General features: G+C 37.8%; 1 protein-coding gene and 1 pseudogene across 1 annotated transcript; one reads left to right on the top strand and one right to left on the bottom strand.

Annotated features, from left to right (window-relative positions):
• The first annotated feature begins 265 nt into the window (after positions 1-265).
• Positions 266-1,867, top strand: LOC107769793 (pentatricopeptide repeat-containing protein At5g66520-like). The gene has a single exon (XM_016589049.1). It carries the CDS (start codon positions 266-268, stop codon positions 1,865-1,867), a length of 1,602 nt encoding a protein of 533 aa, XP_016444535.1.
• A 1,363-nt stretch (positions 1,868-3,230) lies between these two features.
• LOC107769790 (actin-related protein 8-like) lies at positions 3,231-20,400 on the bottom strand (annotated as a pseudogene).
• Positions 20,401-23,322: the final 2,922 nt, after the last annotated feature.

Raw genomic sequence — 23,322 nt, 5'->3', positions numbered from 1 at the left:
TGGCACTTGCATTTTTTCTTTCCAAATTTGGGGATTATTATATTAAATTAGTATAAACGCTGAATACACATAGCATATGTATTCACATATGCTATCATGTTGTTTGTTTGGGATAAGGTTTCTACGGCTGAGGATCGGATAAAAAATGGAACTTATAAGCCAAGCATCAAACAAAGTTCCCTTAGTTCCCTTTCATCGACCAAGTATTAATTCTAGAGGTGAAGAAAGTAAACCTAAGTGGAACATTTTAAGCAGTTTACAATAAATGGCTGCTGCTTCCATAAGCGCCCCCGTGCCCAAGCAAAATATTCTAGAATTTCAAAATGGAAGAGGCAATAAAACCCCAAGCAACGTTCTGTTGCTCCAGATGTGTCGCCAAAACAAGGAAGTCAAACAATTACATAGCCAACTGATTATTTCAGGATTGATTCGTCGACCTCCAAATGCAGCAAGGCTAGTAGAATCCTATGTTGGAGTGTCTGAAACTGATGATGCATTGTTAGTCTTCAAATCATCAATTCAATCACCTGATACCTTTGCTTATAATGTTATGATCAGAGGTCTGATTCTTACCAAGCGGCCTAAGGGGTCACTTTTGTTGTATGAACAATTATGTTCAGAGGGTCTTGTACCGGATAGCCATACCTATACTTTTGTTCTCAAAGCATGTTCCCATTTGAAAGCTATTCTTCAAGGTAAACAAGTACATGCACAAATTATTAAGACTGGTGTAGAACCAAATACCCACGTCTGTAGCTCTCTAATTTCTATGTATTCCTATGCTGGAAGCATGAAATCTGCAAGACAAGTTCTTGATGAGTATTATGAGGATAATAATAATAATGACATTTGCCCCCTTAACTCCATGATTACCGTTTATATGAATGAGGGACTTGTGGAAAAGGCTAAAGAAATCTTTGATACAATGGAAAATAAGGATACTGCAACTTGGAGTGCAATGTTATCAGGGTACACTAAAAATGGTATGCACGAGGTTGCACTTGTCACCTTTCAGAAAATGATGAGTTATAGAGTTCCACTGAATGAATCTTCACTTGTGTGCACTCTATCAGCCTGTGGAGAGTTGGGAGCTTTGGATCAGGGAAGATGGATACACACATATATCATAAACAAGAGAGAAATTGTAATGAGTGTCAATCTTGGTACTGCTTTAGTTGACATGTATGCCAGGTGTGGGTGCATTGAGTTTAGTTATCAGTTATTTAAGAATATGGCTGAGAGAGATGTTGTAACTTGGGGAGTGATCATTTCAGGTTTTGCAACACATGGGCAAGCCAATAAATGCTTTCAACTATTTGATGAGATGATTGAGTCCGGAGTTGAGCCAAATGGAGTCATCTTTGTGGCTATCCTCTCTGCCTGTTCTCATGCAGGACAAGTCGGACAGGGATGTCACTACTTCGACCAAATGGTGCATCACTTCGGAATTAGACCATCCATTGAGCATTTTGGATGCATGGTGGATCTTCTTGGCCGTGCTGGGAGGCTTGGAGAAGCAGAACAACTCATTTTATCGATGCCGGAAGAACCTAACTCGATTGTATTGGGCGCATTGCTTAATGCTTGTAGAATCCATAGTGATGTTGAGAGGGGGAGGCATCTATTCAGTCGGCTAATCAATCTGGGACCTTCACCCGATCGATATAAATTAGCAGCATCTCTGTTTGCTAATAATGGAGAAGGGTACGAGATTAGAAAATTGGTCAAGGATGAAGATTTGGTAGCTAGATGTGGCTTGAGCAATATTCAGGTGGATGGGGTGGTTCACGAGTTCATGGTCAGTGATATCGCGAATAACAGGGCCCGAGATATCTACGAGGCATTAGGAGGATTAGTAGATCAATAAAGCTGGTGAAGTCATTTGATGGTTAGACTTGTGAGATTCACAACACTTGGAAAAAATTCTGTAGGAAATAAAATGTGTTACTGGATAAGACTATAAAGACACAATCTATCAGGTTTAATTTCAGCAAAACAAAAAGAATAAATCCAGCGCAGTCACAAATATTGCCAGCTAGCTTATACATCAATATAGGAAAACGTAGCTGAAGGAAAAGATAGCTGCTGATTATAACAAGCGATACCAACATGGTAAATTACACTCTTTCACAGCTGTTAACCGGCCACAGAAGCATGATGAAGGAGAAGGGCATCCTTTAAACAGAATAAAGCAAGATGTATGTATGCGGTGCAGCAGAACTTAATCGCAGTACCTGCAGAAATGTTAAAAGGACCACATGATTGCAACATGTGGGTTGAGAACATAGTTGCAGTTGCATGGATCTGCTCCCTGCAGTAGATGAGGGCAACAGCTCAAAAGTATCACAACCTTACTGTAACTATATAAAAAAAAAAAACTTCAGTGGTACCACCAAGATTTCCTACTTAATGTGTCCACGACATCACTAATTCCACCAAGAAATGAAGCATCTGAAAATCCAAGCCAGTTCTGCAAGTGTCTAACCAAAGACAGCGATTGTATCAATACATATCTTTGAAAAAGGTGCTCCTTTATTACATTCTTCATGTCTGACTTACAGATATTCTCACTCCATTTAGAGCTACCTCAACAATCTAAGTTTTGTACATCATTTGCTTAGCAGTTCCATTAGCTCAACCGAACGACATTGCTTTAGTCTTTATAAATGATGTACAGATAGCCTATATTTGTATCTTTAACAATGAGACGATATAGTAGTTGATCTTCACCCATGAGGCACATCAAAATTCTCGATCTTTAGAAATACCACCTGTAGTGCCGTTCACATTCACCATATAAACTTGCGTCTTGACCTATGCCGAAATTGCTTTTTCATCACACACCAGGAAGTGGGGAAGGTGCTCAACTGTAGTAAACAGAACATGTAATTTGTATCATAATCAAGTACATAATAAAAGTTAGTTTGATGACGGCAAGAACAATTTATTTCATGATCAAGTATTGGCTACAAGTACACATTTTCTTCTACACCAACTCCCCTCAAAAGAAGAGATCATAGCCAAATGAAAAGTATGGAACTTTTTTAAAAAAAAAAACAACTTAACCAAGAGAAAAGCGAAAGAATTTTACATCGACTCAAGCAGGTAGAGTGACTTCCACATTTAAATTGCAATTCTTTTATGACAAATGCATTTGGATACGATTTCTACCTGAATTAAGAAATTAACTAATTTCTCAATTCAAGACATCGTGTCTGTGAGAAGGCGCGGGAGAAAATATGTTATTGATATTGGATGATAAATACAATACAAGAGGTCCCTATTTATAGCTATACACTACAAGGAGATATTACTCCTCTTCCAATGTGGGACAAGACTACACTATACATATCTGTAAACTAACACTCCCCCTCAAGCCGGTGCATACACATCATATGTACCGAGCTTGTTACACATGTAACTAATACGAGAACCAGTAAGAGACTTAGTGAAAATATCTGCTAGTTGATCATTCGACTTTACAAACTTTGTAACAATATCTCCTGAAAGTATTTTTTCTCTGACAAAGTGACAGTCGATCTCAATGTGTTTAGTCCTCTCATGGAACACCGGATTTGACGCAATATGAAGAGCAGTTTGGTTATCACACACTAGTTCCATCTTGCTGATTTCTCCGAACTTTAACTCCTTGAGCAACTGCTTGACCCAAACTAACTCACACGTCGCCATAGCCATGGCCCGATATTCGGCTTCGACGCTAGATCGAGCAACTGCATTCTGTTTTTTGCTCTTCCACGAGACCAAATTACCTCCTACTAGAACACAATATTCAGACATAGAACGTCTATCAAAAGGTGATCCTGCCCACTCAGCATCTGTGTACCCAACAATCTGCTCGTGGTCTCGATCCTCGAATAGTAATCCTTTGCATGGAGCTAACTTTATATACCGAAGAATGCGAACAACTGCATCCCAGTGACTATCACAGGGAGAATCCATAAACTGACTTACAACACTCACCGGAAAAGAAATGTCAGGTCTAGTCACTGTGAGGTAATTCAATTTGCCAACCAACCTCCTATATCTCGTAGGGTCTCTAAGAGGCTCCCCCTGTCCAGGCAGAAGCTTAGCATTCGGATCCATAAGAGAGTCAATAGGTCTGCAACCCATCATTCCAGTCTCTTCAAGAATGTCTAAGGCATACTTCTGCTGTGAAATAACAATACCTGAGCTAGACTGAGCGACCTCAATACCTAAAAAATACTTCAATCTGCCCAGATCCTTAGTCTGGAAGTGCTGAAAGAGATGCTGCTTCAGATTAGTAATACCATCATGATCATTACCAGTAATAACAATATCATCAACATAAACCACTAAATAAATACATAGATTAGGAGCAGAATGCCGATAAAACACAGAGTGATCAGCCTCACTACGAGTCATGCCAAACTCCAGAATAATTGTGCTGAACTTACCAAACCAAGCTCGAGGGGACTGTTTCAAACCATATAGTGACCTGCACAATCTGCACACACAACCATTAAACTCCCCCTGAACAACAAAACCAGGTGGTTGCTCCATATAAACTTCTTCCTCAAGATCACCGTGGAGAAAAGCATTCTTAATGTCTAACTAATAAAGAGGCCAACGACGTACAACCATGGAAAAAAAGAGACGAACATATGCTACTTTAGCCACGGGAGAGAAAGTATCACTATAATCAAGCCAAAAAATCTGAGTATATCCTTTTGCAACAAGACGAGCCTTAAGCCGATCAACGTGGCCATCTGGGCCGACTTTGACTGCATAAACCCAACGACAACCAACAGTAGACTTACCTGCAGGAAGAGGAACAAGCTCCCAAGTTCCACTCGCATGTAAAGCAGACATCTCGTCAATCATAGCATGTCGCCATCCTGGATGAGATAGTGCCTCACCTGTAGACTTAGGGATAGAAACAGTGGACAAAGAAGATATAAAAACATAATGAGGTGACGACAAACGATGATAACTTAAACCGACATAGTGGGGATTAGGATTAGGTGTGGATCATACACCTTTGCGGAGTGCAATTGGTTGACTAAGAGGAGACAAGTCCGCAGTAGGTGCAGAATCTGATGCGGGGAGTGAATCACCTGGGCCTGATGCTGGATGTGGACGACGATGATAAGTCAAGAGTGGTGGAGTTGCAGAAGGTTGAACTGGATTATGCGAAGGAACTGGAGCTATAGGTGGTGGAGCTACAACTGGAGTTGTAGGTGGTGGAACTGGAACTATAGGTGGTGGAGCTACAACTGGAGTTGTAGGTGGTGGAGCTGGAGTGACTGAATCTCCAAAAGATGAAACTGGTAGTACCTCAGAAATATCTAAGTGATGACCTGAACCTGTGAAGTATGATTGGGTTTCAAAGAAGGTAACATCAGAGGACATAAGGTACCGTTGGAGGTCAGGAGAGTAACATCGATACCCCTTTTGTGTTCTCGAGAAACCCAGGAATACGCACTTAAGAGCACGAGGAGCTAACTTAACTGTTCCTGGAGTAAGGTTATGGACAAAACAAGTGCTTCCAAAGATACGGGGTGGAAGAGAGAACAAAGGTAAGTGGGGAAACATGACAGAGAATGGAACTTGGTTCTGGATAGCTGAAGATGGCATACGGTTAATAAGATAGCAAGATGTAAGAACTGCATCCCCCAAAAACGCAACGGAGCATGAGATTGTATGAGTAGGGTACGAGCAGTTTCAATAAAGATGTTTAATCTTTCTTTCAGCTACCCCATTTTGTTGAGATGTGTACGGACAAGATGTTTGATGAATAATCCCATGAGATTTCATAAACTGCTGAAATGGGGAAGACAAATTCTCTCGGGCATTATCACTACGAAATGTGCGAATAGAAACCCCAAATTGATTTTGAATTTCAGCATGGAAGGTCTGGAAACTAGAAAACAGCTCAGATCGATTTTTTATCAAAAATATCTAAGTGCACCTGGAATAATCATCAATGAAACTGACAAAGTAGCGGAATCCCAAGGTGGAACTGACCCGACTACGACCCCAAACATCTGAATGGACTAAAGTAAAAGGTGACTCTGCTCGATTATCAAGACGCCGAGGGAAGTGGGAGTGAGTATGCTTACCGAGCTGACATGACTCACACTCTAGAGCTGACAAGTGAGATAAACCAGATACCATTTTCTGAAGTTTTGACAAACTGGGATGTCTCAACCGTTTATGTAATAAATCTGGTGAATCAGTAACAGGACAAGTTGTAGAAGGAAGACGAGATGTGAGTCTATGTGATTTAGCACGGATAAGGTAATAAAGTCCGTTTGATTCACGCCCAGTACCAATGATCCGCTCCGTACTGCGTTCCTGTATAAAAACATGGTCATTAAGAAATAAAACAGCGCATTTAAGTGATTTGGCTAAGCGACTACCAACTATGAGATTAAAAGGACTACTGGGAACATAAAGGACTGAATCTAAAGGTAAGGAAGGAAGTGGACTTGCATGACCTATTGCAGTTGCCTTGGTTTGAGATCCATTGGTCATTGTGACTTTTGGAAGAGATTGAGAATACGAAATAGTAGTGAAAAGAGATTTGTTACCAGAAATATGATCTAATGCACCTGAATCAATGACCCAAGATTCAGAGGATAAAGATTGGAAGAAACAAGTCACGCTATTACCTGTTTGAACAACAGAAGCTATCTCAGAATATGTCTGCTTACATGCTTTGTACTGAAGGAACTCAATATAATCTGCTAAAGAAACAATCCGACTATTTAAAGCATCGGTTCCCATGTCGCTACAATTTGTAATAGTAGGGTTAACTTGAAATAGTGAAAATAAGTAACTCCTGTGAAAAAACTGAAGAAAAAGCTTGAAAACACTGTTTACAGCAGGAAAACAGAACATTGTTCTGCCGGGAACACTGTAGCTCGCCGGAAAATTCCAAAGTTGTCAGAATTTGTTGTAACCAGGATGGATAGACTCAGAATTCCCTTGCGAGCAAGCTGTCCTGAAGAAATATTTTCAAAAAATGGCCGGAAAGATCACTGTTCATGCAGGAAAAATATAAAAGCGGCCGGAATTTGATTTGAATTAAATGGGTAGGCTCGGAATTTTGAGGAGAGCACACTGTCCTGAAGAAGTTTCGCGAAAAAAATGGCCGGAAAGTGGCTGGAATCCCTGCCGGAAAAGTTGTTGTTGCCGGTGCGTGGAGGAGCGTGGTGGCTTTTCTGCCGGATAAAATTTCAGGGGTTGGTCGTTAGAGGGTGATCTACCGTGGTGGTGTTGGTTTTAGCACAACACCGACAGAAAGTGACTTTCACTTAGACAAGCCTTAGGTCACCGGAAAAATTGCACGAATGACTAAGTTCTTTCTTTCCGGTTAACCTGGGTTTAATCGTTTTGATGGCATCAGAATGAAAGTGAATGTGAGAAAGCACAGGAAAAAATATGTTATTGATATTGGATGATAAATACAATACAAGAGGTCCCTATTTATAGCTATACACTACAATGAGATATTACTCCTCTTCCAATGTGGGACAAGACTACACTATACATATCTGTAAACTAACAGTGTCAGTCAAGTTTGTTGATTAGCATGAGTGAAACTACCGTGTCAAATTATGTTCAGAAAGATTTTATGGTAGCTTACATTGCCGATCAGTTTAGCCCCAAACCATGCAGAATCTACGCCATATGGTGGAGGAAGTACTCTGATTCCATTGCTCATGTGTGGGGGAAGAAGTCCACACACATCCTTCTCTAATCTTTCTGCAATAAAAGTTTATAAGGAACATCAGTTGTTTCCTTGAAGATTGGATTTCTTCTTTACTACTCCAGTTAAAGCTTCGCTGTTTTTTTTAATTAGGTATAACAAAAAGGATAAACACATGATTCCATCAGATACATTTCTAGGGAAAAAGGAGCATAAGTTGCAATTCACCTGCTAATCCAGGCAAACATGCACTTCCCCCAGCCAAAACTACTGTTTTGTACCAGCTATCGTCGGCCATTAATTCAGCATCCTGGCAGTGCTCCATGCACAGTGCCACAGCATTGTGCAAACCCATAGCACGCCTGAAACAAGACCACAAGATCTACTAATTTTCCATACCACAGATCCTTGTTCTTTTGGGGGGCAACTGGGAGAGGGGAGGGTATGAATTTTGTTTCACCATTTACATCCACAGACCACCACTTTTTCTAAACAATATGAGTGAAGAAATTGACATCATCAGTTAACCTCAGTACAGTGTAGCCTAAAAATGATAATACCATATCTAAAATGATTAGCATAAGTACTCTTCCCAGTTACACCCTGCCTCCACCCGCCAAGACTAAAAATATTTCTCTCCGTTGATCGTTCCCATTTAAGAAAATAAGTTTAAAGAAAGACCCGAATATAATAGGGTGCCACTTGACTACATAGTCCACATGCACTGTCATATGCAGATCAACTCCAGTCTTTTAAAGGACGTGATTCCAATAAGGAGTGGCAGGTCTTGCATTATTTTTACTAGAAGGCTGTCAGCCTGCCCTAACGACCACCTTATCGTCTTTAACATTACACCTAAGGGAAGTAATTGTAAATGGGAGTTGTTCAATTATTCTTAGTTTCTTACTAAAGTTCCCAGAATAAGACAGCATGGACGTACATTCCTGCAATTCGAGGCTGGAACAGAATCTCTCCTGTTTTAAAGCGCTCTTCTGAAAGCGTAAACCAACCTTCAGACGCAATCTGGAAAGAAGCTTTGGTATCTCTGGATAGCTCAGCTTCATAATCGAGTGCGACATAACAAAGGTTCTGCAATACCAACCAAACAGATCTCAGAAAATATACTTGAAAAAAAATCATTAAGAAATAAGGGAAAAAAAAACTCTCATATGCAGCTAGTCTTGTCAAGTCTATGTTTGATCACAAGGTCAATAATAACAGAATCTAACAATGGTTTGTGTTATTAAGCTAAAAGGAACAAAGTTACTTGTACACTAGTAGCTTGTTTATTCAACTTTTGAATAAACAAAATACAGTGAAGAAAAAGTGAAAGTGAAGCAGAAACTCTTGTATCTTCAATTTGTAATCACGTTCCTCTCCAGATATCATGATGTTTTGAAAAACTTAAACTTGGATAACTTGACAAACCTTACATTAATTATTGTAATTCGACCATATGCAGTAAAGAAGAAAGTCACAGAGAAGTCACACAACTAAGTTACGCATTTAACATGGTTTATTGAGGTTATTAACTGCTAGTTCATATGTAGCAGTGCTGCCAGCTACCAATCAACAGGTGAAAATGTATTACTAAAAGAACAGGCACTTCACAAGATTAGTATCCAGATTTGGCATTTAGAGGACATGCCGGTTCAAAAATTTATACAAATCGAAATGATTTCCAGTACCAGAAATTTTACCAAGACACATCTGATTTGATTCAGGAACTGTTGACTTGCAACGCAGAAACAGTACAATTGTGCATGTCTAGGTCAAACAACCTCCCTACCCACCCTATTTGTTTAACGACCAGAAAGCAGAATACCTCTTTTAGTGCTCGCACAGTGTAAAGTGACCCAAAATAAATGTTCTTCTGTTGCATCTGCTCCTTAAGGAATCCTGTAAGCTTCAATGCTCCAATTCCCACAACTTCTACACCCACCTGATGCATGACTTTACCATGAAGAACTGCAAAAGACCAAAAAATGGCTATACATAAACTATTGAAACAATGTGAGCAAACTGCAACCATAAGCGACATAAAAGCATACATGATACAACATACCTGTAAGTCAATCACGCAGAATATTAAATTATATCATCAGAAAAAATAAAGAAGTAGAGAATAAAAATTTTCTTCCTGAAATATCCTACTAACGACTTTGAAAACAAAAATATTGTCACAGTTCAAAGAATTTTAACGAAATATAGAGTTCTACCAAGACAACTTTATAATAAAGTCAACGGACTGAATCAAATAGGTGTGGTACATGAAGAAAAGTCTTACTTGGAACAACAGATGTTTGGTGAAACCCAATGTTGACTACTATTCCTGAAACTTTCCTCGCAGCAAATAAAGCTAAAACTGCCTATAATTTTTAAAAGAAAGACATTATGACACTATTAAGAAATTGACAACAAATTAACACCAAAAATTAGGAAGAAAGCAGCTCGTGACATCTTCCCTTGATATATTTCAGGCTGACGCATCAGAATAACTGATTGAGATCTGATGTTCAAATTCAAATATGACAGTAGCAATATCGAACTTTTAGATTATTTATCTAACAGCTTATATTTATTGTATGCAGGACAAGCCAGAGAGATAAACTTATATCTGTATTCAAACATTAGTCAAAAATCAGATAGTGAGATTGGCAGGAACACTTTTTATATCAAGAAAAGCAATCGTAGACATACTAGAGAAGCATTAGTGTATTTAGATAAATATGTAATGTGTAAGGATCCTGGTATACTTGCTGAAATTACAGCATTGATCTTTAAGATGGAACAAGATAGTATAGACAAAATCCCAAAGTATGTTAACAACAATTGGGGCTCAAAGTAAGAAAATTAATTCATTAGAGCAAATCTTTCTACTTAGAATAAAACATAAGACAGATATAAAAAAATAATGTAATCCTATCCAACAGAACAAATACAACACTTCACCAAGCACCAATAGTCGTTAAAATGTAGTTCCATCGTCCCAAGGTGTCCATCATCTTAAAACACAGTTTCCAGTTCAAAAAATAAGTTATGTCTATGTTTCACCACTTTCAAAATCTAAATACCATAGAACAATGAGGTAAACGTAATAATTAATGACCATCTAAGCAGTTATTTTTTTCTTTTGTCGTGCTCATCCTTCTAAAGTGCAACACAACCTGTGAGTTGTTTGATCAATAATAAGTCAATTCATCTCCTTCATAAGGTATTTTCATCATGAGCAATTGGTTATATCTGGATATCTCTACAGCTATTTTGCACCCTGTTCCCCATGTTCATTGACCATGTTTAATCTTAGCAATTAACAATACAAAGCATCAAGCACTCATTAGTTGGTCGAATATGTATCAGATATGATAAGTGAAAAGCGAGAAGAGGGGGTGTTGACAGAACAAAGTCTCATAAAGGAGAAAATAAAAGAAATAGTACTGTTATTTTATATAATTTAAAAAGTTCCAGGGATGGGAAACTACTGCAATTAGCAAAAGTAGTCAAATATATTAGGATGTGGCTATACTGGTATGTATTAAATTTGTGGTAGTAGTACTAAATAGCCCAATGCTAAGCCACGAAAGGAAAATCCAATAACCTTGTCCAGTTATTCTTTTATTCCCTCTTCCCTTTAACTTAACTCTCTTCCGAGTGTAGATAAAACCATAATTGTCTTCTGTGCACAGAGAAAACCATTAGTAAAATTCAAAAAGTTTTCTTGGAAGTGGCAATTCTTTTTTGAAGATAAAGGCTGCACTAATTACTTCTCTCTTTTCTTTCGAGACTAGGATATGCCACCCGGAAAGTAGGGCGAATGCCTGTCTAAGGAAAAGGCACATAGTAATTGTGAAAGAAGACCATAAACAGATATTGAGGCATTTTACACTTGCTTCGGGAAGGAACAGATTCTGCTTTATATATGTCTTGTTGATAAACGTCGCCCAACAATGACAGAGATGATTTCTTCTATCTTATTTCCTCAGTCAAATTAAATCAAGTTTTTCTGAGAGCATTTTTTTTAATATATAAAACTTCAACCACCTCTGAAAATCCAAAAGATGTTAGAGGATATGAATAAGTACTACCTGGTTGACAGCACAAACGGCAGGAACATTCATGTCAAATAATGCAGAATGGATAGCTTCTTTTAACTGCCTTCTAGCTGCCTTATCACATTCAGTATCTGAAAATGACAGGTACAGACAAGTTAGGGAAAAAAATAAGAGATCAAACATAGTGATGAACCTTAACTGCCCAACCACGCCCCGGCTAGCGCACCAAGAGCAGCTGAAAAATGTTAATGTGCTCTAAGTTTCACTTCTCACAGTCAAAGATTCAATTGACTAAAATATAGAATTCAAACCTATCAGCACCTTACCCTCTAGCTCAAATAAAAGAATGTTGAGAATAGAGTTGCATGGGCTGATGCCCCAAGTAATGGATATATATGCATATATTGTAAAATGATATTCGTTCTCTAAGCAAATTGAGTTGTTGGCATGAATAGAAATTTGATGGAGTTTTCAAGAACACTGAAATAGAAACTGACCATCATAATGGCAAATTGGAATGGAGACAATGATTGGCTGTGTTTAAGTTTTCACCTGCATCCTGCATAGAGTCCAGAACGAAAAAGATAGAAGTTTAGGAAATGGTCAAGGGGAGAAATGTTTCTACTTTTAAGTGCTTCCATTGACAGTGGGTCTCAGTGACAAGCTCATATCTTTTCTAATTTTGGCTCGTAGGAAGGCTATATGTAACATTCTGACATAGATGAGAGTTACTTTACTGAAACTTTGGAAGTCATCATAAATCCAGCCTTTTCTACCTTTTCTCCTTAGTGGGTAAAACCAGTAGTTTATAATATAGATAGAGGAAAGCTTGCCGATATTAGTATGATGAACAACAGGATATGTACCAAAAGGCAACATAATAATACAGAGAGTATGTCCAATTTACATTGTACAGATTAAATTTTGAGCTGACTAGGATTCTTCTTTGGCAACCAAACATCCATATTACAATCAATTAATAATGTCTAGAATAACCTGTAGAGAGTCCAGATATTATGGTGTTAAAAAGCATTTTAAGAGAAGCAAATTTATGTTCGAGAACCAGAAACCTGTTTAGAGTACTCAATTATGGATGTTGGTTTAGGTGGTCAAACCCCTTCAAAAAATCATCGAAGCCTTCTAAATGTGATGTCAGCTGGGAGCACTGAAAAATTACAGCGAAAAATGAACAGAATACAAACCTGGTGTATATTGTTGAAAAGAAGCGCCTCAATCTAGAATACATTGGAGATTCAATGTTACCAAATTCCTGTAGACGAGACAAGTTTTCAGGAAGAGATACGGTAAGACACTGTGGAGCACATGGAAGATAACAAATAGTTCGAAAAACAACAGGTCTCAAATGTGCAAATGATTTTCACAAATTAACAACTAACTGTTAACTCGAATGAAAGCTCACCAAGAATGTCGCTGATCTCCCTGATGGAGCACTATACTTACTCCAACCAAATTTGCAATAGCCTGACCCACCTTTTGATGAGAAAAATAAGAAAAGATGAATAAGCTTGAAGAAATCACTTCTCTTTGTAGTGCTCACATAGTACACAGTGATATTAGAATTTATAAAAAATGTGCAGATTGAATCAACAAAACAGAACAACTAGAGCATTGTGCCAACTAAAAGGCAGAATATAACCATTGAAAGGTACATACCATCAATAACGATAGCACCAGGTACTTGAGCACGTTGACCATAAATACTCATGAATGACAAGTCTGGTACCGAATTTGGAAATGTCCTGCAATCATATACACCTCATCAAGCCCAGCTACGAAGAAAACTCCCACTGACTACTTTATTACTGATGAGTTACAACATATTGCATGTGTTTACTTTCTACTTTTATAATATCGGACCGAGATGGGATTAAATGGAGCAACATGGATAGTGTGGATTCAAATAGTAGACTCCAACTTGTTACGAATTGAGGCTGAGTTGTTGTTGTGGTGTTGCTCCCTTCTAGATGAAAGTTAGTTTACATGATATTAGTGATTCCTTTGTTTGCTAGTTTTAAAGCTTCTTAAGACTGGTGGGAACACAGGGATGTCACCAAAATGTGACAATTGCCGGACTAAAGAGACGAATAGAAGCAAAATAACTGCAGATATAAGAATGTTCGCTACATCAAGTTTTTTTTTTTTTTGGTAACTAACTTTATATTAATCACCAGGAATCAACATTACAATACCATAGCCAGTTTAACACAACTAGCTATCTAAAGAAAATCACCACAAGCCTAATCTGAACTAGCAAAAAACTGTAATCAAATCTAGCAAACCAAGCTAGAACAACATGCTATGTAACAAGTTTTGGACACCACGAGATGCTCTAACATTGGACAAGTAGGCAAACTCTCTAGCTATAACCTCCCTTCTTTGCGAATATCCTCTGATTTCTCTCCATCCAAATGGCATAGACACATTCTGCATAGACACTTCTGAAGATGTGAGCTTGTTGAGTCCTCCCTTTTGCATTCTGGATTATCCAAGCTACATGTTGGTCCTATCCAATGGTCAGCCCTGCAAGCCATAGGATAATCCTATTCCACACTGCTCTGGTGAAATCAGAGCTCATGAACAAATGATTTCTACTTTCAGGATGAGTATGACACATGACACATTCCAAGTCAACAGCTATGCCCCATTTTGCTAGCCTATCAGCAGTGAGAAGCTTGTCTTGTAGCTGCAACCACATAATGAATTTGGCTTTAGGTCTGGCATCATTCTTGTACATCGCACATTTCCAGGGTACTCTAGGGTAACTAGGTAGCAACTGCTCATAAATTCGTTTGGTCAGGCTGCCTGGCCCCTCTTTTATCTGCACTTGCAACAAAGTCTGTCGTGCTTCCAAGATTTTCCTCATGATCCAACAAGCTTGTTGGGGAACTCTGGCTGTGGTGAGACGTTGGCCTTTGAGGTAGAACTTATGGATCCATTTGATCCATATAATTTGTCATCTTTATGAGCAAGGTCCCCATGTGTCTTAGCCAGAGCAGCTCTATTCCATATCCTTATGTTAAGGAGGTTTAAACCTCCAAAAGTTCTGGGCAAACACATCTTTTCCCAAGAGACAAGGGCATTTTTTGTAATAGTTTCAGTGCCCGACCACACAAAACTTCTACAATATGCATCAATCAGTTTAAGAACCTTAACTCGCATTTGAAACAGCTAGGACCAATATGATTGAACTCCAAAAAGAACAGATTGCACCAGTTGAACTCTCTCAGCATAGGAGAGTTTCTTAGCTGTCCAGGAGGTAATTTTGGCCACTATTTTCTCTATAAGAGGTTGTCACTGAATAAAGGAAATCTTTTTAGTGGATAGGGGGACTCCCAGGTACCTAATAGGTAACTCACCAGCAGGAATGTCAAGCTTATGTACAATTCTATCTCTTTCTTTCTCTTTCCACCTGATCAACTCCACCAAAATACATAGAGCTTTTCTGTAGATTGGCTTGTAACCCTGAAGCTTCTGAAAATTGCTTGAAAGCTTCATAAAGTGCATTAACTGAATTCAGGTCACCTCTAGAAAATAACAATAAGTCATCTGCAAAGCTTAGATGGGTGATCTTCAATTTAGCACATCTAGGGTGGAAGTTAAAGGATTTGTTGTCCTTAAGTTCATGTAGTTTCCCGCTCAACTATTCCATAGCCATTGCAAATAGATAAGGGGAGATGGGGTCTCCGTGTCTCAATCCTTTAGCAGCATCAAATGGCTTTGTAGTTGCCCCATTTACCACACAGTATAATTAACAGTTTGCACACATGCCATTATCCAAGAGACAAACCTGTCAGGGAACCCCAATTCACTCATAGCCTGCTTCAAATAGGGCCATTCTACTGAGTCATAGGCTTTCTGAAAATCAATCTTTTGGGAGAGGCATTTTTCCTTCCATAATCTTTGACCAATTCATGGGCCAAGATAATATTATCTGAGATTTTCCTTCCTAGAATAAAGCCTGCCTGAGCATCACAGATGATACTGGGTATAACTTTTTGAATCCTAGCAGCCAAAATTTTTGCTATGATCTTATACAATATAGTGCAGCAAGCAATTGGTCTATACTCCTTTCCTGTCAGAAGACTAGGATTCTTTGGAACTAAAGTGATCGTAGTACAGTTAATAGCTTTAAATATTTTCCCCGATGCAAAGAATATTTTCCCCGATGCAAAGAATTGTTTAACTGCCAAAGTCACCTCATCCTTCAATATTGGCCAAGCTTGTTTAAAGAAATGAGAGTTGTACCCGTTAATACCTGGAGCTTTATCATCCTCTATGGCCTGTAATCCAGACCATACATCTTGGTCAGTAATATCATCACACAACTCCCTTCTTAGATGTTGAGAGGGGGTTGGACCTTTCATTATTGTGAGCCTGTTAACTGCTGGGATTGAAGGGGAAGTTGTACCCATAAGAGATTTATAGAAAGCAATGATTTCCTCTTTTATAGCTAGAGGATCAGTCAGTTGTGCACCAGTAAGGGATGAAAGATGTAGTATCTGCTTCTTTTGTGTTCTGTCCTTAACCAAAGCTGAGAAATACTTGGTATTGGCATTCCCAAATTTTATCCATTTTGCACGAGCTTTCTGCCTAAGAGCACTTTCTTCCACAAGTGACCATTTCTCCAAATCAAGTAAGATCTGTTTCTCTTTTTCCAAGAGCTGGTCAGCACATTGAGCATTTATCATCTCCTGAGTTAGCTGCAGTTCCTCTCGAGCTAGGACAATTTTCTGAGAAATACTCTTAGTTCTGCATTGATCAGCTGCTTCAACAAAGGTTTAAGCAACTTAAACTTTAATCATATATCCTTCATAGGCCACATGTCTAGTTTCTATTCCCAACTTTGTTGCACCATAGGTAGGAAATCCTGATGACCAGTCCACACATTGAAGAATTTGAATGGGACATTTATGTTTCTAGCCTTAGACTTACGGGGCAGGATCATAGGAGAATGATCAGAGATGAAAGAAAGTTCATACTCAGTTACTACATGCCTCCATTGCAACATCCATTCATGATTACCAAATGCTCTATCTAGTATGCTACAGACCCTATCAACACCAATCTGCTTATTTGACCATGTATAATACTCCCATTTCCACTGTAATTCAGACAGTAGAAGACCAGTAATACACTCAGAATAGACTTTGGCCTCTGCATTGAGGGAGGGGCATAGCATTGAAGTCTCCTATAATCAACCAGGGAGCAATAACTCCAGGTGCAACCTGTTTCAATCATTGCCATAGAGCCTCTCTATGTTCAATTGCATTATAGCCATTTATTAGTGTAACTATACAATCTAGAGGTCTTTGTCTCTACTTGACATGACAGTGTAAAAATTGAGCATCCAACTTCATTACAGTTATCTCATACAGATTTTTGTCCCATAGCAACCATATTCTCTCATTCACAGCCTTCTGGTAATTGTTTTCCATTCCCCAGCAAGGGGGAAAATTATTCCATACTTGTTTAGCATCGAGTGATATAACTTTTGTTTCAACTAGTCCAGCAAGCTTAATGTTCTTTATTTTTAAGTAATTCCTCAACTCCTTTTGTTTATACCTCTTATTCATACCTCTAACATTCCAAAAAGCCAATTCATAATGAAGGTTTGGAGCCACCTCCTTTATCAGGAGGTAGTGTAAGATTCACACTAGACCTTTTTTGGCTAACACAGCACCAGAAGTTGATGAAGGGACACAGGGCAAGGAAATTTGCTAAATTAAGCTCAGGGCTTCTCATCAAGGCTTTCTCCTTCTGTGCATGAGGTTGAGGATCCACAGTTTTACTTTGCTCAACACACTGAACTACTACATGAGTAGCAGGTGGAGCTTCTTTAGGGACATTGTTGATCACCTCAATACTGGTAGCACCTACTTGGATGTTAGGTGCAGTAACATTTGGAGGGACTGGCCCCTTAGTTTTCCATTCCATAGTAACCTTCCTTGGTTCTCTTCTTCTTTCCTGTGGCGCATAATTCTAAGTGCCAGGTTTAGGAGGAGGTGGACACTTATGCCCCACTACTTGGCATAGTTGGCAGAACTCAGGTTTCCAATCAAATATAACCTCCTGGGTGAATTGTCGACCATTTGTATCTAACACTGTAATTACTTCAACAAGCATCCTAGCATAGGAAATTCGTGTCTGCTTGGAAGTACATTAATCTGCAAAGATGGGAATTCCAATAACACTTGCTATCCTACTAAGGGAGTTGCTACTCCATTCATAGGGAGATTTGGGAATTTCACCCACAGTGGAATCTCAGTAGGGAATTCAGTGTTGAAATCAAATTCAGGTGTCCGGGGTTTAAGAATAATAGGTCTATTGTTGATTGAATAGGGTCCAGAATAGTAGACTGCATTCAGATCTTCTATAGTTTGGAACTTAATCACATAGTAACCCTCGTCATGGAGATATAGATCCGGATTTGCATCTTGTGCCCAGTTTTGGTTAACAAATCTACGCATGACATTATATCCTGGTACAACACCTATGAAATAGGCTATTAACGCACATCGCCATTTCAATGTCTCCTGTACAACCTCAGCTTTCTCCAACTGGACAATCGGATGCCCATCCACAATTTGAGGGGGGATATAGGATAGAGCCATACCATTCTCTGCTGACTTGTTATTCTTAAACAAGTTGGTCCATGCAGGTAGCTTCCCTTTGTCATTAGGCATATCAGCTGTTTGATCTAATTCCTCAACTGGGTGTAGATACTGTTTCATTGGAGCTCCCCTTACCACCATCCACTTTTTCCGTAGGAGGTGGAGTAGTAAGGTCTAATCGACCCAGAGATTGAATTGTCTCAGGCAACACCCCTCCAGAAGATACCACTGATTTAACACTCTGCAAAAGATTCCCAGTTGCAGTCGAAGAAGAAGTTGTCGTCACAGCTACTGGTAATCAAGCACCTACAGAACTACCAAATGCTACTAATGGTTGTTGTTTCTGACCTCGTCCTCGTCCTCGTCCTCTTCCCCGCCCCCTAGCCATGGGCGAAGACACAGAGGCGAACATTAGCTATCGTACGCCGAGCACCATGAGAGAGAGGGTAGAAAGTTAAGCTTTAAAACCACTAAAAAAGTTAAAAGTGGAACCTAGAACTTCATGCAGTTTTGATGACATTAAGTTAAGCTTAAAATATCTGGAAGCTAACTGCTAGTTGAGTGCATTACAAAATATTCATTAGGCAAAGGTGAAACCACGCAATTTATTAATTATCATTATTACATATAGTATTTTATTGAGCAAATGTTCAATGATGTACCTTCTATGAAAAATACGCCTTCCATGCCAAGCTATATGAAACTCTCTCTGCCTTCGTACGTCAAAATTTTTTTAACCATTCAACTGATATAATTAATTTTATTCAACTTCAGCAGTTTCAAGATTCAAAATCCTACGCCTACTCAAATTCAAACTTTGATGTCAATGTTAAACTATCAAATTAAGTTTTCAACAGTTAATATAATATTCTACTAACACATATGCAAATTGCATTAAAATCTCTCCAAGCCCAACCACATGATTTGCATAAAGCAGGAAAGAGAAAGTAATTTCTCTTATTATGCTACACGTATAAGCATTTAGCTAAATAAAATGATAGCTTTTAGTCATCCTTTTATCTAAAATCATGCTGAATTGGGCATAAGTATAAGCCTCTAGAAATATCTTGTCACCAAATCTAGGTGGCTCTTGTCCAGATTTAGTACAAAGACAAGACATAGGCAAAATTCTGATAGGAAGGACAATGTTGCCATCGGGATGTAGTTTGCTCAGTTCAGATTTAGCATAAACACAAGACAGAGGCAAAATTCTCATAAAGACACAATTTTTCCAAATTCAATGTTGGTTATGAGTAGCAGGGTATAGACAAAGAGGCATAAATAAGTACATAAACAGATTCCATAGTCGTGTAAAGTCCTTTCTTCAGCTGTTATTTCCTTCATAGTTCATCATATACACCTACTACAATTTAGAAGCCTTTTCTTTTTCATCTATCCCTTTCGATAATAATGTGTTCTTTTCAATGTAGTTCAAGCGCAAGTTGTGTTATAAATTGAGTATCTATTTCAATTCAAAATAACAATTGAAACTCGCTAAATAACTGTGAAAACAATTTAACGATATTACCGAAGAGGACCCAATCGCAAGTGAGTTTCCGCGAAAAAAATAGAATCCCAAGGCTCATGCTGATTTTGAAGAAAATAAATCCACAGCCGATTATCGGAAACAATGAATTTCCACGTTTTACACACAGAGCTCAGCTTCGCGGACTCTTTTGGCCCTAAAATCTTCAGAATTTGAATAAATATATCCAACGGTATCCGATCAAATTCACCAGTTGACGCCGTCTGTATATACATCATCTGCCGGAAGCGATCGAACGAGTTGGCACTCGAATTGGAGTTCGAGTTGGAACTCGAACGAGTCAATACCGATTCCCATACCTTGCGAAACAACGTGGACATGGTTCTGATTCTTCCCACTAGAGGGTATCAGTTTTAGCTGAATAGTGTCCCATGGAACTAAACTAAATTTGCGAAGATGATCCCTTTGACCAACACGTGGATACACTTCCGCCTGTAATATTTTATTGTAGTAGCTGAAAATTATTAGTGATGGGTTATGAATTATGAGGCATTTTAAACATTTTATTCCTTGCAAATATTAAACATTAAAACATGTATCAAAGTGAATGGACATTTTTCTCATTTAAAAAAATCATTTGCATGAAATACACGCGAGAGCTAAATATGCAAAATGTCATTCATTTTGAATTAATTCAAAAAAGAAAATGTAGTCTCAGCCAAATTGGTGGCCTCAAGCAAAACTTACGAAGAGAACTTAAGCTTTTTTGCAAAAAAATAAAACTTATATACTTTTATTTAAAGTTAATTTCTAGTTTACTCTCCAGCCGGGGAGGGGGGAAGGGCCTTTGCTTTAGTGGCTTGATCCTCCGGTCGGCATGCTCTTTTCTCTTCTTTCGTGTAAGAGTTTTCTTGCAACAGAATGAACTGTGAATAATAGCGGGGATGGAAATTTACGTTTAAGAAGGGTATCTTTACACAAATAGCCGGTCATATTCATTGTTTATTTTTTTCTAGTCATATACATACATTATATATTGATTATATAGAACTATACATATAAAATAAATAAATTATGCGTATATTATACCTCCACCGACTATTTTTAATTTAAGCGATTGGATGAGCGCCTATTTGGGTAAATATAATTTTACGTCTTTAATAATTTTAAGGTCCTTTGGCCGGTCAGATAAAGGATAACAATCTCAAAATAAAAGATGAGATTATATATTTTTCGTATTTGCTTGATTTCCCCCCCCCCCCCCCGAAATTAGTGGATTAGTTATACTATAATTATGGTATTATTTTTTATACCACCTTCAACGCGGGATAACAATCCAAGGATTACTAATTATCCAGGACAACTCTTCCTGAAGGCTCTTCTCCCCAAGTTTTAAAAATTTTAAAGCTAAAATTATAAATAAAAATTTATCCCAATTTTTCTAATGTAAAAAAAGTATTTTTTATATTATATCCAGTATATCTCATTTCTAATCCAATAAATCAAATATTAATACGAACACGGAAGTAAAAATACAAGAACACAAGTAAAAGAATAGAAAGATAAAATTTAGCAAAGCACTAATTAAGAAAATTGAATAACACTTGATATCATATACAAATACTTTTCAATTTAAATCATAAGCAACCCTCAACTATAGGATAATACTCAAGAGGAAATATCCTCATGTAAACCACCTAAAGGTTTTCAAGCAACTGACGAGACCAATGTGTGTATGAATTTTGCTTGTACTTTTTCAAATTCTAGTATAGTTTATGATATCATCCCATAGAGATTAGAAAATCTAGTCTACAGGCGTGTAATAATTTTACTACTATTTGAGAGAATCAAATTGATGAAAAGTTAATTTTTGAAATTATAAATTGCTTAAACTAAAACAAATAAATTTTGAAAGATTAATATTTAATACAATTATATCTTGATGAATAAAAGATAATCAATTAATAATACTCTGTATGGTTATGTAAATTAACTAATTTAAGACTACTGACGATTAAATCGAAATATTTTTCTTGCTTGAATTGTACTAAAAGATAGTAAAAACTTTGTGAGAACATTTTTACTAAAAATTAATAATCTTGACTATAATAATTTCTTCGTGAGAATTAAATTGAGGCAAGCAAGATTACATAGTTAAAATAATAGTTTATTAAAAATTACTTTTACTCCACTGTTTAATTCATTATTTATTATATATAGATTTTGCTCCATAAGAATTACAAAATTAGTATAAGAATAACATGGAGATAAAATATGTAAAAGTGGTAATAAATTAACTAGAAGTCATCATTCTAGCACAACATGAAATATAAATAGAAAGTTTTAAGCTAAGAATATATTAAAACTGGATAGTATTATAAAATATATCAAGTTTTATCAGTTATCCTAACATAAAAAAAATTACTCCATTATGAAGTAAGAAAAGCTAAAATGGATTTTTAATTAACTAAGTGTAACGACCTGACCGGTCATTTTACTTTCTAGATCTCCGTTCCCCTAAATAAGACTCCGCATACATGTTTTTACTGTTTTATGATTCGCGGGGATGGTTAGTTCGGATTTGGAAGGGTTCGGGTTGAAATCGGAACACTTAGTTCCTTAATATTGACTTTAAAAGGTTAAGTTTGACTTGGACCAATATTTCTAGTAAACGACCTCGGAACCGGGATTTGACGGTCCCAATAGGTTTGTATGATGATTTTGGACTTGAGCGTATGTTCGGATCGGGTTTTGGATGACCCGGAAACATTTCAGCGCATAAAGTTGAAAGTAGGCACATTGAAGGTTTTAAAGTTCTTTAAATTTGGTTTGGAGTAGGTTTTGTAGTTATAGAGGTCCGTTTGTAATTCCGAGCCTGGGAATAGTTCTGTATGGTGATTTAAGACTTGCATACAAAATTTGGTGTCATTCCGAGTAGTTAAATATGATTCGGCACGTTCGGAGTAAGTGGGAAGAACTTAAAATTCATAAGTTGATTCTATTGGTTTTGGGTTGCAATTCTTAATTTTAATATTGTTTTACGCATTCCAAGGGTGCGAGCGAGTCCGTTTTATGTTTACGAACTTGTTGGTATCCTTGGGCGAGGCCCCGAGGGCCTCGGGTGCTTTTCAAACGATGCATGGATCAAGTTTGAACTTGAAGGGGGCTGCTGGTGCACCAGTTTTGGTGCGTCCGTGTCACCACCCAATTCCACCTAAAGGTCGTGATGGCACCCAACACTACTGCTAGGCAAGCCAACTAATAAAATAAACATATATCGATTAGATTTAAATCCAAGAAAAATAATAAAATATCAAATTCTACCAATATGTGTGCCAAGACCTGGTGTCACAAGTGTATGAGCATCTAGTAGATTATACAAAACTCCAAAATAATGTCTGAATGAAAATAGACATAATGAAAAATATAAGAAGAGACACTGGTAGCTGCAGAATGGCT

The sequence above is a fragment of the Nicotiana tabacum genome, chromosome 2 (assembly GCF_000715075.1).
Source record: "Nicotiana tabacum cultivar K326 chromosome 2, ASM71507v2, whole genome shotgun sequence".
NCBI lineage: Eukaryota > Viridiplantae > Streptophyta > Magnoliopsida > Solanales > Solanaceae > Nicotiana > Nicotiana tabacum.
Note: the sequence above shows the minus strand (reverse complement) of the source record. Positions and strands in the feature narration are given on the sequence as shown.